Source organism: Trichomycterus rosablanca, chromosome 4 (assembly GCF_030014385.1).
Source record: "Trichomycterus rosablanca isolate fTriRos1 chromosome 4, fTriRos1.hap1, whole genome shotgun sequence".
NCBI classification, from domain to species: domain Eukaryota; kingdom Metazoa; phylum Chordata; class Actinopteri; order Siluriformes; family Trichomycteridae; genus Trichomycterus; species Trichomycterus rosablanca.
Genome location: NC_085991.1, coordinates 32,576,957 through 32,594,429, shown reverse-complemented (window position 1 = coordinate 32,594,429; position 17,473 = coordinate 32,576,957). Strand labels below are relative to the sequence as shown.

Below are 17,473 nucleotides of genomic sequence, written 5' to 3'. Positions count from 1 at the left end.
AGGTGGGGCGGTCCGGGTCCTTTCTGTGTGGAGTTTGCATGTTCTCCCCGTGTCCGCGTGGGTTTTCTTCCGGGTGCTCCGGTTTCCTCCAACAGTCCAAAGACATGCAAGTGAGGTGAATTGGAGATACTAAATTGTCCATGACTGTGTTCGATATAACCTTGTGTGAACTGATGAACCTTGTGTAATGAATAACTACCGTTCCTGTCATGAATGTAACTAAAGTGTGTAAAACATGACGTTAAAATCCTAATAAACAAACAAACAAACTCCCTTGTTAATTATATGTTCAGATTTATCTGACGACTGTCTGTCTAGCCCTTTTTCTGAATGTGTCTGGTTATTATTCATTTGGTGCTTGTCATGTTTATGAATAGTATCTTAACCATTGGTGTTTCTTATGTGTGCAGCAGTATTTGACTGAGCCTGTTCTGTAGCTAAAATAGTTTCTCCCTGCGTTGTGTGTGTGTGTGTGTGTACAGATCCAGGGGGCAGGAGGTGGGTGTGTGTATGTAAGCATAAGGACGGGAAAGATTTAAAGAGTACGGGAAATCGACCTGGCGCAATGTGTCCTTCCTCCCTCCTTCCACCTCCGCGAACGCGCCCGTTTCAAATAATGTGAAAGTGAAAGAATCTCTGCTGGGTCTGGTCCCAGTGTTATAAAGCGCAATCACAGCTCCCAGCACTAACAGTGCAGTCTGACATGCTGCTAACATTACTGTATGCTGCATCAGCACTGCACCTACTCACTCATTCCACAGAAACAGCAGCCAGCCTGGAGGATTTATAAGGACACCAGACAAGAAACGTTCTTCACTGAATAGAGTAACATGGAAGCATCGCCCTAACAGCTTTTATCTGCTTTAAAATATCAGAGTGAATTGTTTTGGGGTTTTTTTCCGAAATGCCGGTTGCTGTAATGGAAGGACTAGACGAGGAAACAAATTCCTGTTATGGAAGTGAATCTCAAAGTCCACAGGACTGGGTAATGCAACTATTAAAGCACTTTATTTTAATATAAGCATACTGTAATGTGCAGAGAATGCCAGTGTGAATTAACAGCAATATTAATATTAAGACCAGTTTTACTAATAATTTGGTTTAAAATGATGTAATTTTATACACCAGTTATACAATATTGACAAAACATAATAATAATAATGACTAATAATTCATTCATGCTTTAAAACCTGCAGATTCTCTACTGCTTACTGATTTATATTTTATATGTTTGTTTGTTTATTAGGATTTAACGTCATGTTTTACACTTTTGGTTACATTCATGACAGGAAACGATAGTTATTCATTACACAAGGTTCATCAGTTCACAAGGTTATATCGAACACAGTCATGGACAATTTAGTATCTCCAATTCACCACACTTGCATGTCTTTGAATTGTGGGAGGAAACCGGAGCACCCGGAGTAAACCCACGCAGACACGGGGAGAACATGCAAACTCCACACAGAAAGCACCCGGACCGTCCCACCTGGGGATCGAACTCAGGATCTTCTTGCTGTGAGGCGACAGTGCCCACGGAGCCACTGTGCCGCCCCATATTTTATATATATATTTTATTTATTTTTATTTTTCTGATGTACCTTGAGCTGTTGTAATACTTTACTTTCCCTCTGGGATTAATAAAGTGATCTATCTATCTATCTATCTATCTATCTATCTATCTATCTATCTATCTATCTATCTATCTATCTATCTATCTATCTATCTATCTATCTATCTATCTATCTATCTATCTATCTATCTATCTATCTATCTATCTATCTGGGACAGTGATAGCCTAGTGGGTAGAGCTTTGGGCTCCGCTATGCATCTAAGGTTGGGCTCTTGAGTGCATACAATGGCTTCAAAAAAAGGCATTCTTCTTTTTCTTCTTTTATATTTAAAACACATTTATATAACTGTAAGGTGGCTGTGAGTTAACTATAAAATATAGTAAGTCTTGGTTGTTGGTGATGAGGCAAGGAACCCTATGCAAGTGTGTCCAAGATTCCTAGTAGTGCACCTGACAGTGATGTGACTATTACATTTAAACTACAATATCTAACCTAACACAATATTGTACAGTATGCTGTATATTTGGAAAGAGGCAAATACTAATCTACAGATTCCATCATTAATGAAAACTTATATTATTATTACTAGCAGTAGTTGTCACTACTCCTGGAGGAGTAGTAGTAAATTGCCCTAAGGAAATACTTCCTATAATAAGTTGTAACTGTAGTAGCAGAAGCTGAAGTTATTTGCTTTTGTAATAAATAAATCAGTAAATTCTTAAGAACTGCATGCTTACTATATGCTTATTTGCACCTTGTTTGAAATGTTAGGGCAATCAGACGGGTAAAGGAGTATACCAGCAACGACAAAGAAACAGAGATGCAGCCCGCAAAAGTCGAAAAAAGCAGACAGAGAGGGCAGACATTCTCCATGAGGTCAGTATGCATATGTACATATAATTATTTACAGTTCTTAATATTACTGCTATATAATTGTTCACTTATCTCATTTGAGCACTAGTCTCATTGTCATCTTTCAAAAACACTCACATAAATCTTAAATATCAACTGTAAATTTATTTGAGTGGGTAAAATGAAGACAGTTAACTTTTATAACTTATACCTGCTTTACGTTTGAGTTGCACATGTAATAATTGTGTGTGTGCGCAGGTGTGTGAATGTGTGTGTGTGTCAGAAAGAGAGAGAGAGAGAGTAATAAACTGTTCCTGCCCTGGTAGGCATTTCTTGGAAGCCTGCTCTGTTAAGGGAAGGGTGAGGGTAAAAAAAGTTCAGATTCATCTGTGTGCGTCACTTATGGCTCATTTGAGTCCTCAGGGGGCAACAGTTACAAAAAAGTATTTGTAAAGTCTTTTGTCAACTTACCAAATGATTCGCTTTTTTTATTTACATTTTGTGAGTGAGATCTTAGTGGACAAGAGTGTATTGTTTTTAAAGTACTACTTTGTTTTACTTTTACTTTCTGTTTTGAGCTCATTCAAATCCTGGAGTTTCCACTCAGTCTGATTTCATCATCAAGTATGCGTGGGGTTTCTCTGGGTTCTTCAGTCTTTTTCCTCATTTTTAAAAACATTTTTACCTTAAGTCTGAGTAAATTAGTGAACATATGAGTCTGTGATGCCCCGCAGTGGATTTGCTCTCAGTCAAGTATATATTCCTGCATTGTGCCTAGTTTTTCTGATGGTGATTGACACTGACCAGGATAAAGTGGTTAATGTAACAGAATAATTTGTTCAATCATTTATTAATTGTCTATTTTAACAGTTCTTTATCCTGGTCAGGGCTGCAGTGGGTGTGATTCTTTTTCAGTAGCTCCAGTTGGCCTGTTTTATTTATTTAATTTGTTATAATTTTTTTAAATATATATTTTATGCGTTTTCTCCGATTTTCTCCCAATTTAGTGTAGTCAGTTTGTCTTCCACCTCTGGGGATCCCTGATATTTTGCAGTTGAGGAGGATATATTGCTGCTCACGCCTCCTCCTCCGACGCACAGCCCTTAACGGAACCCTTTTCCACCCATGCAATCTGCACATGCACCTCTATCCACCAGTCAAGGTCCTTACACAGTGTTTAAAGACCCCGCCCACATATTCCAGTCACCTCTCCCTGCAGGCACTGCTAATTATGCCCGCTAGATGGCGCCCAGCCGACCGGTGGCAATGCCGAGTTTCGAACCGAGGAGTTCAGAATCTCTGTGCTGGTGTGCTACTGGAATATCCCGCTGCGCCACCTGGGCACCATTTATTATGATTTTAACATCATGTTTTACACAGTTGGCCTGACTACATGTCTTTGGACTTTTGGGTGAAAACCAGTGCACCGGGGGAAGCCCACACAACACTGGCTATTTGCCCAGGGAATCGAACCCTGGCCTTTTTTGCTGTGAGGTGACAGCATTATGCACTGCTGCCCAAAGTGATTTATAACAAATTATAATTTTTATTACTTTGTTAGGTACACTTTACTTCAAAATTTGACCCAAATACAAAATTCAAAACCATAGTCATTAATATAGACATATTTACACTGTTAACCCAGAGTTTAATGGCACTTCGCTTTACTGTACATTGCATAGGGTTGGCCACAGAAACCTAATATATTATACTCCAGCATTGTAAACTCTCTGATTTGGAACCTAGTGATGAGTGAGACAGACCTTTTTGATCCTCTGTGGCTTACTTGCTACTTAGCCAAGCTGATTTCACTTCACAAAAGCAGCAGTTAACTAGTCCTGTCGAAAAAGAGTGTCCTATAACAGTGCCACTTTAAAGTCATTTAGCTCCTCTGTTCCACCCACTAAACTAAACATATTTTCTTGTACTCACTAGTTGTGATAACCTCATTTTTGCATTTTCACACAGGAACTGCAGACACTGGAATGTTCCAATGCTGCCTTTGTGAAAGAGATTGCTGAACTAAAGAAAGAACTGCAGCACTACACCACAGCCTTAAACGAACATGAAACTCACTGTACACTACTACACTGGCCTACACCTTCAGTGCCTGTCACTGCATCAGGACCAAGCAAGTCTACCTCAAATTTAATTCAAAACCCAAACCCTAGTGAAGAGCTTTTTTTATTGTCTACACAAGATACAGCAACAGAGGACTTTTCCCTTGCTGAAATCCTAGATGAGTGGCTGCCATGAGACACAGTGGGCATATGAGAAGACACCATTGTGAAAACAAGTGTATGTTACAGCAGAAAACTGAAGCTTGACAACTAACAGTCAACAATGCTGCAGAATGTGATAGTGCCTACATATTTTCTTTTTAAACCTAACATGGCTTGAACAGTTGGGTGGTTCTTTAGGTTTGGATGAGTAATACTTTTTAGTAGTAACATTCAGCATTATACATTTGTATTTAAGAAATTAATACAAAATCTATATTTTTATATTAGTGAAATAAGAAGGCAGTAATAGCTCAGCAGTTAAGGTACTGGACTAGTGACTAAATTGTTTTTGCCCCACCAGAGCCAAGTTACCACTGTTGGGCCACTGAGCAAGGCCCTTAACCCTTAATTGCTTGGATTTGATTAAGTCACAAGTTATAAGTTTGAATTAAAGCACCTGTTAAATACCTAAATGTAAATGAATGGGTCTATAACTCATTATATGTACTTCTTTCAGTCTCATTTGAGTTAATATTGCATAATGGTAAGAGCTTGTAACAACAGTGCCTGAGTTTCGTATTTTGAAAGTGCATGGCATTACATAAACCTAGCTGTTGGAGGGTGGACTCAAATCAGTGCACCCTTAGTACCAGTCTCAAGCCCAGATAAATTGGAGGGTATCATCAGAAAAGGAAACCATTGTAAAAACTATGCTAAATCAAATATGCTGAAGAATAATCTGCTATAGTGACCCTTAACGGGAGCAGCCGAACAGAATCATTCATCACCTCTGTAGAACCCAATTTCTATATATCTCTATATCTCACATCTCTACATGCTTAAAATTATGTCTACCCAAAAAGATTTGTGAAGCCTTGGAAAAATGAGTTACTTAAAAACATTTACATTTCTGGTCATTTAATCATTTTGGTGCCAAGCCGTTCAGGTGGCGCAGCGGTAAAAACACACTCTGACACCAGAGCTGGGATCTTGAATACATCTAGTATATAACGAGTCTCGGCTCTGCCTCCCAGCTGGGCTGAGCAGCCACATGAACAATGATTGGCCTGTTGTTCAGACAGGGGTGGGATATTAAAGCTGGATAGGGACTCTCTCATAACTAATGCAATTATGACCTCTGCTGGCTGATTGATGGTGCCTGCACAGAAACGGGAAAAGAGTGCTGTCAGGGTGTGTCTCTCCGTACACAGTGCTGATCCACATTGCACTTGCCAAAGTGTAGGTGACAAAATGCATACGGCTGCTGCCAACGTGTCCGAGGGGGCGTGGGTTAGCTTCGTTGTCCTCAATCAGAGCGGAGATCGTCATTGGTGGAGAGGAAGCATGACGCAATTAGGCAACTGGATGTGCTAAAAGGGAGAAAATTAATGAACAATGTGGTTACACTTAGACTTTGATTTTAACATGGTTTTTACATGGAAATTTTTGGAATCTGTTAAAAATGGCCTGTTTTTAATGATCTCAGCCAAGGTGCTGTGTTGATGGATCATACAGTATGCAACGATGCATTATCATGCTTAAATTGTATGCACTATCACCCAATAACATACACAAGCTTTGAAATTTTAAGGAAAATACTTCGCATAATCATTCTTTATGCCGATAAAATCAATTATAAGTAATCGGTTTGTTGAAACTGCTTTCCTCTATAATCACACAAAACACTATGTGATGTAGAAAGACTAGAAAGTATTTTGAAGTATTTCTTTGTATAGACTATGCCAGAGATAGAGCCCTATAGCTTTGCTGACTTTTCTTATGCCTCACTGTAGCATTATAGTGTGTACGCACATAAAATATACCACCCCAGAAAAGGCACCAACTGCTTATTAACAAAACATCTGTGTGGTATACTGTACAGAAATTATTTATAAACATTTGTATGGATTATTTTAATAATTAAAAGGTGAAATTGTTAGGTGCTAAACTGTTGCCTGGATATTGGTTTGAGTTTTGGAACAGCCTACCCCTTAACATTAAGTCTGTATCTTCCACTGCTGCTTTTAAATGTAAATAAAATCTATTTTTACTAGTTAGACTTGGATCATTCTGAATGATTGTGATGGTTTTTGGTATGTTTATGATTTTGTGTATGTAATTTAATGTATTACTATGTACAGTACAGATTGCTTTTTAAATAAATACTTATTTACTTAAAGATTACTTGATAAATGAAAAAAACTAAATACAAAAATCGAATTGATGTGTAGCTAAAATCCCACTCTTACTCTCCTCCTTTCATGTGTCTTCAAGTTGGGCCTGGCTAAAAGTTGGAATAGCTTTAGAATGACAGATGACTGAGGAAATGTGATGTGTTCAAGTAACACATCGACACAGAAATGCCTTTATTTTAAATGGAAATCAACTTGCTGCTAATCTTTATAATAAGGAACATGAATTTCGTATAATTTACACCGACGAGGCATAACATTATGACAGGTAAAGTGAACAACAATGATTATCTCTTCATTATGGCACCTGTTAGTGGGTGGGATATATTAGGCAGCAGGTGAACATTTTATCCTCAAACTTGATGTGTTAGAAGCAGGAAAAATGGTCAAGGAAGTGGTCCAAGGAAGGAACAGTGGTAAACCGGCGACAGGGTCATGGGCAGCCAAAGCTCATTGATGCATGTCGGGAGTGAAGGCTGGCCTGTGTGGTCCGATCCAAAAAACAAGCTACTGATTGCTGAAGAAGTTAATGCTGGTTCTGATAGAAAGGTGTCAGAATACACAGTGCATCACAGTTTGTTGTGTATGGGGCAGCAAAAGGTGGACCAACACAAAATTAGGAAGGTGGTCTTAATGTTATGCCTCATCTGTGTATACCTGTATAATCAAATTTTATACATTTAATTAATACATATTTACTTTAAGTGTTTACTGTACTGTACTTGAAAATATAACATTGTGATTCACTGAACATGTTTTTGTCAATGTCACATGAAGGATGTGTGAAATGGACCTTGACTTGTGAACTCACTACTCCAATTTGATACAAGTGATCTGATCTTTATCATAAACATTGCAATCACTTTTAATAAATTATGGCAGAAGCATAAAGCAGTATGTAACCCCCTAATCTAATCACTATAAACCTATAAATATTAAACTACGTTTACCAGCAATAACCTCTTCTAAACAATGATGCTTTGTCCACAATGATTTTAAATAAAACATTAACAGCACTGTATTTCCAGCATTTGTAAATAGAAAGTTGTGTATTAAATAATATTGATGTTATTAAAAATGTTTTACTTTTGAGATGTTTGGATTTGTCACTTGTTCATCTAGACTTTTTATTGATTAAACAATAAAACAACCTCTGTCCTGTATTAAAACAAAGCAATACAAAGACAAATATATGCTTAATTAAAAAAAAAGCTGGGACAGTGCATTTTAAAAACAGAAGCTGCAAAATGTTTAAAAAATTTAGCAGGCAATTATGCTTGGGTATAAAGCACCATCCAGGAAATGCATAGCCTTTTATAAGCAAGGATAGGTCGAGCCTTGTCACGCTGCCAAAAATGGCTTGGTAAATAATCCATATGTTTAGGACCAAATCTTTCAAAAATAATGATTGTAGGGATTTTAGGAATTTTACTCTCCATGATACGAAGTATATTATATGATATTCTATTTACAGTAAGAGGCGAAGATAAAAACACACATGAATTCCTGTCACCTTTAAATCCATCAAAAAGTTTACAAGTAGAGGCTACACCTTCCACTGTATTAAAAGAAATTCTTAGACTGTAAGGAAATGCAGCAGAATGTTGGGATGAAGTTTAGGGTGGCTCCTTCTTTGTGCTGGGCAAATTACCAACCCCCCCTAGCAAATTGAAGCCGTTTTTGCCGGTTAGCCTCACTGACAAGTGGTTTTCTTAAGGCTACACAGCTGTTTAATCCCAATCCCTTGAGTTCCCTTCGCATTGTGCGTGTGGAAATGCTCTTACTTTCACTATTAAACACATCCCTGAGTTCTACTGTAGTTTTTCTATGATTTAATTTCACCAAACGTTTAAGTGATCGCCGATCACGATCATTCAAGATTTTATTCCGACCACATTCCTTCCTCGAAGATGATGTTTCCCCACTGTCCTTCCACTTTTTAATAATGCGTTGGACAGTTCTTAACCCGATTTTAGTAGTTTCAGCAATCTCCTTAGATGTTTTCTCTGCTTGATGCATGCCAATAATTTGACCCTTTTCCACGACCACAGGATGTATCTTTCGACATGGTTGTTTAACAAATGAGAAGCTACTCACTGCATCAGTTAGGGTTAAATAACTTGTTGCCAGCTGAAACATAAATCACCCATGCAGTAATTATCCAATGGGAGGCTCTTACCTATTTGCTTAGTTAAATACAGGTGGTGACCTTTTTTTGGCCAGACAGTGTATTATAATGCAATACAATTGGTAATGCTTGTCAACCAATCGAATGTAACTCTGCAGTAAATAACACAACTTTTGATATGGTGTTTCTTGGATTTTGTGGAAGAGGGAATAGTGAGTCAGAGAAGAGAGAGAGAGAGAGAGAGAGAGAGAGAGAGAGAGAGAGAGAGAGAGAGAGATAATAAAAAGAGAAAGGGGAAGATAGAGAGAGACAGGGAGAGAGAGAGAGAGAGAGAGAGAGAGAGAGAGAGAGAGAGAGAGAGAGAGAGAGAGAAAATAAAAAGAGAAAGGGGAAGATAGAGAGAGAGAGACAGGGAGAGAGAGAGAGAGAGAGAGAGAGAGAGAGATTGAGACCATACCAGACAGCATCATCAGCAGCTCGAATTCTCGAATTTATTACAGAGAATTAGAAAAAAGCCTAATTCGGTGTATCGGAAGAGAGATCGAACGGGAAAGCACAAACAATTAAGATTAAACCATATTGCGGTCGATAGCGCAAACGCGTTAAATAGTAAATAAATAAATAAATGAGGAGAAGCGGGAGGAAAGCGTCATCCGCAGTGTGTTAGCTTAGCCTACATCTTCCTGCAGCAGCAGCAGCAGCAGCACCTGAGCGACGGTGCAGCGGCGGACACTGGCATAGGAGGAGAAGCTCAAAAACAAGCCATCAGAGGAAAAAGAAACAGAGATCGGTCGATCGGAGATCCGCAAGATTTATATACATGTATATATAGATTTTGCTGATATTTACTGCAGTCGTTGTAAGAACGGATAGGAGGTAGCAGGGCTGGAACGGCGCTTGCCGTTGCTGATGCACACATGTCGGCGGGTGTAACGGCGCCATTCTCCGCCCTGCAGCGCGGATTCCCTGTTTCTTTGACTGGATCGCAGAGCTGAACCGGATCACACTACGATCAGGGGGAAAAAACAACAAGGTGGAGAACAGGATTAGCACTGAAGAACACGAGATTGTATCAATAACTGATGCAATTCATTCTATAAGGATTCCCCCCCCCCCCCCGCACCCAGTTTCCCAGATCTTCAGTATGAAGCGACATTGATTGATCAAAACGAATAGTTAATGCCAAGTTCCTTCGACGATCTGTAAACACGAGTTGTAAACATTCAAATAAGGACCAAATTTAGACTGATGACTTATCAATGACGCCAATAAGACAGTGCATTCTTTCTAGTAGCTCTTTATGTACACCCCCATATTTCTGTAAGTAGCTCTGTATAGATTTCCTCTTCACTGCTCATTGTCTCAGAGATGTGCTTATTTCCAACACTGAATCTGTGTGCACTGGATTTCTCTGGAAAACACTCTCAAATCCAGCATTGATCATTCCATCCGCATCCTGACCGAGCAAGCTTCATTTCAGTTTCATAGGCCTACCACCCCTTAGGTAAAATTGCAAAGGAAGACATTTCTTGAAGGACCGGTCCTCTTTCCTTTCTAAGGACATCTGCCTCCTCCGTTCGGCCACCATGGATCAGCCCACCAAGCTTCCCCCTTCCAGCCCGTCCTCACCCACGGCGGCCTTCTCCGTGCCCAGCGCCGAGAAGGTGGATGGATTTCCACGCCGCTCCATGCGCAGGGCTCGCCAGCGGAGGTCCCACAGTTCATCGCAGTTCCGCTATCAGAGTTCACAGGTGGAGCTCACACCTCTGCCGCTGCTCAAAGGTAGGCCGCCCTGGACACACTGTGTGGGTCATATTCACAGTTGGGCAGAATTAGTTGACAAATGGATGAATTCTATATTCACTGTTCGGGGTGTATTCAGTGTGTGTTCCATTTCAGTACATACCAAGGTCACTGATGGGAAGCACCAGTTGGACTGCTTCCAAAGTGCACAAATCTAGTTATGTGCTACTCCTTGTGGAGAATTTTCTACCTACTAAACATGAGTATGTTTGTGAGTGGTTAATGATTCAGTAAGTAAACCAGATTCATACACTCTCAGTAATGGAAGTACCAAAGTGTACCTTTTTAGATTTTCAGCATTTAGCAGACACTTTTATTCAAAGCGACTTACAGTATATTGTCTAAGCAACTGAGGGTCAAGAGCCTTGCTCAAGGGCCCAACAGTGGCGACCTGGCAGTGATGGGGCTTGAACCAGCGACCTTTGGATTACTTGTCCAGTACCTTAACCACTAGGCGACAACTTAGTCACTGCAGTGGTACACTTCCAAATGTAGTTTGTACATTTAGGGGGTATATTTTTGTTTGTTTTAGGCTATCTTAAGTGACTATGGTTTTCCAAAGTACTTTGCACCCCATGTTGCTACATTTATCACAGTAGCATGATGGTTTACCATGCAGGGCCTTTGAACTTGATGATCTGCACATTCAGAAGTGGTTTCTGAACTAAGATTTCTCCGGAGTATCTAGAATCTTTTCACAATATTATGTATTGTAGATAGTGAAAGGCATATTTGCACACTTGCAGGAGAAATGTTTTTTTTGATACCCTCATCTATTTCCAGTTCATCTGCTTATTGTGGAATGTTTTAAAACAATGTAACTTGAGTATTTTCCAAATTTATTTTGCCCTGTTCAATTTTTTAGGAGTATTGAAGGCATCTAATTCAAACATTATTTATAATTACAAAACACAATCAGCCAAAACCTTACAAACTAAAGATAAAGGTTCAAGAGAATTAACAAGTCAGAGGTTTTTGATTTTATTGCATTGTACAAAATGTACCAACTTTGGGGTTTGTACGTAAATGAAAACATATACATGAAGAAATATGTACATTCCATTTTTAATCCATGGACAACAATTACCCGTAATAGCAATTCTGTAATAGTTTATTTCTGCACGAACAGTGCATCTGGCAACCTTGTCTGGTGTGCTGGATTAAATCAGACCTTCTGTGATTTGCATCTCTTCACTTTCACTAACATGGTCTAATAGTCTAACCCATTATTTACAGCATTAGTCTGTCACAGGCTAATATCCAGTTCAATAGTTACAGACATTTACATTTTCAGCATTTAGCAGATGCTTTTATCCAATGCCACTTACAGTACTGTGACAGTATTTTGTCTAAGCAATTAAGGGTTAAGGACCTTGCTCAAGAGCCCAATAGTGACAGCCTGGCAGTGGTGAGGCTTGAACCAGCGACCTTTCGATTACTAGTCCAGTACTGTAACCACTAGGCTAAGGATTATTAAAGGGTTAATTATTTAAGTATGGAAAATGATTAGAAATGGAAAATGTGCATATTAAATTATGCATTAAATAATAAACTATATTGTGAGTATTGCCTTTAATTGTATCTTAAACGGAATAATTGTTTAATCTTAGCATTCTGAATAGAATTTTTAATTTTTGTATTTGGAATACTAATCTTCTGTTAGTATAAGACATTACTCTTTGATAAACACCCATATTTTTCTTTGTATAGTCAAGGTCTGGATAGCCTAGAGCCCTTAGTGCATGGCTGCCCTACTGTGTCAGCCATGGGATGCCAGACCCTGCTTCTGTCCCCATTTGTTAATTCTTCCTATTTCCTTTTGTATAAGATTTCAACTACAATAAAAACATCATAAAGGCTTAAAATCTCTAACAGTGTATTTGGAAATGAATGCTTCAGAGAAACCTATTAAATACACAAGGCATGACTACTGATGTATTTACCCATCCAGGCTCTATATATAACCAAATCTTCTCAGGAATTTGAACCAGCGTTAGGTTTAAGAAATCCAGTAAGCAAATCAATCAATGCATATCTCATGGTTCTCTCAACAAGGTAATGTCAGTCATTTATACCCATTTTATTTCTGGGACTAAAACGTTTAGTCTGGATGTAGCCCCTGAGCTTTGGTTGAAATTCTGTTATGTTTTTCTTACATGTTAAAATGATCTACAGTATATTAGGCAGCTAGAAGTGCCCCCTAAAAATATTACTATTATTTAATGTGTGTGTAAAAGTGAGTGACGCTCAGTGGTGCCTGTTTTACATACACCAATGAAGCATAACATTCTGACCACCTCCTTGTTTCTACACTCACTGTCCATTTTATCAGCTGGCAGTTACAATTACTGACTGTAGTCCATCTGTTTCTCTATATACCTTTTTAGCCTGCTTTCACCCTGTTCTTCAATGGTCAGGACCCCCACAGAGCAGGTATTTTTTAGGTGGTGGATCATTCTCAGCACTGCAGTGACACTGACATGGTGGTGGTGGTGTGTTAGTGTGTGTTGTGCTGGTATGAGTGGATCAGACACAGCAGCGCTGATGGAGTTTTTAAACACCTCACTGTCACTGCTGGACTGAGAATAGTCCACCAACCTAAAATATCCAGCCAACAGCGCCCCGTAGGCAGCGTCCTGTGACCACTGATGAAGGTCTAGAAGATGACCAACTCAAACAGCAGCAATAGATGAGCGATCGTCTCTGACTTTACATCTACAAGGTGGACCAACTAGGTAGGAGTGTCTAATAGGGTGGACAGTGAATGGACATGGTATTTAAAAACTCCAGCAGCGCTGCTGTGTCTGATCCACTCATACCAGTGCTGAGAATGATCCACCACCTAAATAATACCTGCTCTGTGGTGGTCCTGGGAGAGTCCTGACCATTAAAGAACAGCATGAAAGGGGGCTAACAAAGCATGCAGAGAAACAGATGGACTACAGTCAGTAATAGAACTACAAAGTGCTTCTATATGGTAAGTGGAGCTGATAAAATGGAGAGTGAGTGTAGAAACAAGGAGGTGGTTTTAATGTTATGCCTGGTCGGTGTATATGTATGTTCTGGGCAAAAAGCATACACTCACTCATTCACTTACCAATTCACAACTAGATTAACATGTTCTCTGTGCTTAGTGCTTACTGTGCTTAAGTAAACAACAGTTGAAGAACACAAATCTGCTGAAACCTGTTAGAACCAAAGTGGGTTTTTTTTCTTTTCTTTTTTTTAAAGTTTTTTTTTGGTAATGGAAAGTATACCCCACCCACTAACAGGTCCCGTGATGAAGAGATAATCACTGTTATTCATTTCACCTGTCAGTGGTCATAATGTTATGCCTGGTTGGTGTATAGACTGTTTTAGTCTAGGAGATCACCATATTATTAAGTTTCTGTATAAAACCACCCTTTAATTGTTCGCCATCTTTGTTGCTTAAAAGCGTCATTGCTCTGAACTCTGGGGTAGAATTATAAAACAGGAAATAGCATCCCTTTCCACAGGAAATTAAACATATTTGTCAATGACTCACCAAATCATGACTGGATTAATACAATTAAGTTTTTTTACTGATCATAAGTTTGATCATAAGGGCGTTTTTTAATTTAGGCAACCTCTAGTACACTTGTGATTCACACTTCAGCTCTATATGAAATCGTTTGGGATTTGCTTTAGTTAGATTTTAGTGCAGCAGAATTTGACAGTATTACTGTGAAAGTGTAGATGTGCTGCAGTGTGCTGTCAGTGTATGTTACTCTGGAGCTTCAGATTGAACCTGTGTCCTTAACCACTGTTATCACCTTGTTCTAGTGGCGAACACTGTAGATAAAAGATAGATCAGTTCTTCACTTGATCTGCTGTACTTTATTCTCGTTTTTATTTATATCTGACTTCAGTATTATATGGCAGGCCTGGTAAAACGATCAGTGCTAATGTTTTAAAATTAGCACTAATGACATCTAAATAAGTCTGTTATGGCTGTTTTTTCCTATTATGATAAAAATTTCTTGCTATTAGGGGGCTTGATGGCACAGCATTCTTTTACACTTGCCCACTAAAGCTGAGATCATGGCACAAATTTCAACAGTGCCTGTTGGGTGTCCACTCAGACATGATGGGCTGATGGATTGGTACCTTGTCTGATTGGCAGGAATTAATAAGCTCAAATATTTCTGAACAATAATGCCCAGTATACTCTACTATTGGCTGACCCTTTTTTGAGTGCAACAAGGCGCCTCATGCTACTTCCTGCACTCATGGCTCAGATTTTGACTATTGTACTTAATAAAGTTAGACTGCAGAAGTTAAAGTGACATTTTAAAGTCATTTTAAAGATTTATGGCTACCTATACATGTTAAAAAACACTCACTCACTCACTGTCTTAACCACTTATCCAATTAGGGTCGTTGTGGGGGGGGGGGCACAGTATGTGGGCGCAAGGCAGACAGTAACACCCTGGACCAGTCCCTGCTGCCAGTCCATCGCAGGGCAGACACGCACACATACATACACCCATTTACCTATAGGGCAATTCAGTTTCTCCAATTAACCTGACTGCATGTTCTTGGACTGTGGGAGGAAACCGGAGCTCCCACACAGACACGGGGGGAACCCAGACCGCCCTGCCTGGGGATCGAACCCAGGACCTTCTTGCTTTGAGGCGACAGTGATACCCACTGAGCCACCGTGCCGCCCTGTTAAAAAACAATTTTGGACAAATATTGCTTGAAATTTTCACAAAAAGGAAACATCTTAGGTATGTAAAATACAATACTTTAGACAAGTTAATACTACTACAGAACATTTAAACCCTAATTACATAATTATACAACACTAACTAGTATTACTGTTCATGGGTAAACACCTCATGACAACTGAGCCAGGTAGGTGTAAACCTGCGCCTGCAAAATAAAACTATAAACCCAAGTGCAGAAGGCTTAACCAAAGCAGCACAATGCTGTGGCACAAAATTAAACTATAAATATATAAACCTAATATAAATGTGAACGGCTTTACAAAGTAATAAAACTCAAGAAATTAATACAACTAATCAAAACCAAAGCCGCAGCTCAAAGCAGGAATCGAGAATAGAAAAGACAGGCGACCTCATTACCTCCAAGCATTTGACAGGAAAGCAACTAAAAGCAAATGCTTGGGTGCAACAAATGTGGCAGTGCTTGTTCTATTCCCTTCCACACCATCTTTGAATTCTTGGGTCCCAGCTTCCATGAGGATGTTTCCCAGTGGTTCTTGGACAGTATTTGAAATGTTGGGAGTCATTTCTTTAGTAAAGAGTTCTGTAATGTACCCACCTGCCATTCCATCGGAGGTGCAGGTTGACGGCATTTCCTATGACTAATCAAATATTACTTTCAACCCTTGGGGTCAATGCTTTATAAGCATGTCTACGTTATGATGTTGAGTCCTTTGTTTATATGTCTGTCTGACATGCGTGGTTGAGAGTCAGACTCTTGCTACCTGACTGGCTTTCCCTGCTGGCATTTTGACTGGTGTTCTTTTGTACTGGTTTTTGAGGGCTCAGTCGGTGGACAGTGATAGCATTCCTGTGTTGCAGCTTCCACTGGCATCATTCGTGTTCTCAAGTTTGAGACGTGACAGCTTTCTTGTGTTTTTTGGTTGTTTATTATTCAGCTTTAACTTTCCTCTCCTTTGTTTTTGGCTTTTAGCCACAGTATTATTCTGCCTTGGTTAAGTTCACAAGATCACAGCTGAGTTGCACCTGATGCCTCTCTTCATGAGGCACTCACCACCCCATAAGACTATTGGCCTTCATAAGTGAGCTTCTGTAAACTTCTAGGCAAAAATGAGGTACCCTCCATCCGTTATATTTTGTTTTCATCATTATTACTTGTCTGTGGCCCTTGTCAAAGTCACTCACATTCTTACATTTGCTTCCGAAACATCAACTTCAAGGACAAAATGTTAACTGGCTGCCTAATCTACCCCACCTACTGCCACATGCCATTGTAATGAGATAATCAATGTTATTCACTTGACCTGTCAGTGGATGTTATGTCTGATCAGTGTAAGTTACTTTTCTGACTTCTGTGTGTTGTCATGCTGAGCCTGAGGAGTGGTTTGGGTGGGTCCGATCCTCCCCGTGTCTGCGTGGGTTTCCTCCAGGAGTTCCGGTTTCCTCCCACAGTCCAAAGACATGCGAGTGAGGTGAATTGGAGGTACAAAATTGTCCATGACAAATGTGTTTAACATTAAACTTGCGAACTAATGAATCTTGTGTAACGAGTATATACCGTTTCTGTCATGAATGTAACCAAAGTGTGTAAAACATGACGTTAAAATCCTAATAAATAATAATAATAATGACTGTCCTGAAGAAATGTAAGAATGCTCACAAAATTAGCTCAAGAGTTCCGGAATTTAGAACATCAAGCTGTTTCAAGAAGAACTAATAGAAGAACGCTCAAGAAAAACGGTGTGCAATAAATCCTTTTCTGTCCAAAAAGGACTTTGCTGATAGACTTAAATTTTTGGCACATCATGGCCAGTTTGACTCTCAGTCTTTAAGCATGTTCTCTGGAGTAATGAGTCACACTGTGAGCTGTGTACCGATGCTCCAAAATACTGTCTTTGTAGGTCAAATGGAAAACCTAGAATGCCTATCCACCACTTTTTTTTGTCCATGACCATAAAAATAAGCTTTTGTCATTGTCATCACCTAAAAATAA

The 17,473-nt window shown here is 39.4% G+C and overlaps 2 protein-coding genes across 2 annotated transcripts in view; both read left to right on the top strand.

Moving 5' to 3' along the window:
* Positions 1 to 904: 904 nt before the first annotated feature.
* batf2 (basic leucine zipper ATF-like transcription factor 2) lies at positions 905 to 4,682 on the top strand. The gene is made up of 3 exons (XM_062993568.1): positions 905 to 985; positions 2,346 to 2,450; positions 4,395 to 4,682. Exons 1-3 carry the CDS (start codon positions 905 to 907, stop codon positions 4,680 to 4,682), a joined length of 474 nt encoding a protein of 157 aa, XP_062849638.1.
* Positions 4,683 to 10,359: 5,677 nt separating this feature from the next.
* The window catches only part of ppp2r5b (protein phosphatase 2, regulatory subunit B', beta), a 39,672-nt gene continuing 32,558 nt past the window's right edge, over positions 10,360 to 17,473 (top strand). Inside the window, exon 1 of the mRNA XM_062994185.1 lies at positions 10,360 to 10,750. Within this exon, the coding sequence (XP_062850255.1) occupies positions 10,555 to 10,750 (196 nt within the window). The 5' untranslated portion in view covers positions 10,360 to 10,554. The remainder of the gene's footprint in view (positions 10,751 to 17,473) is intronic.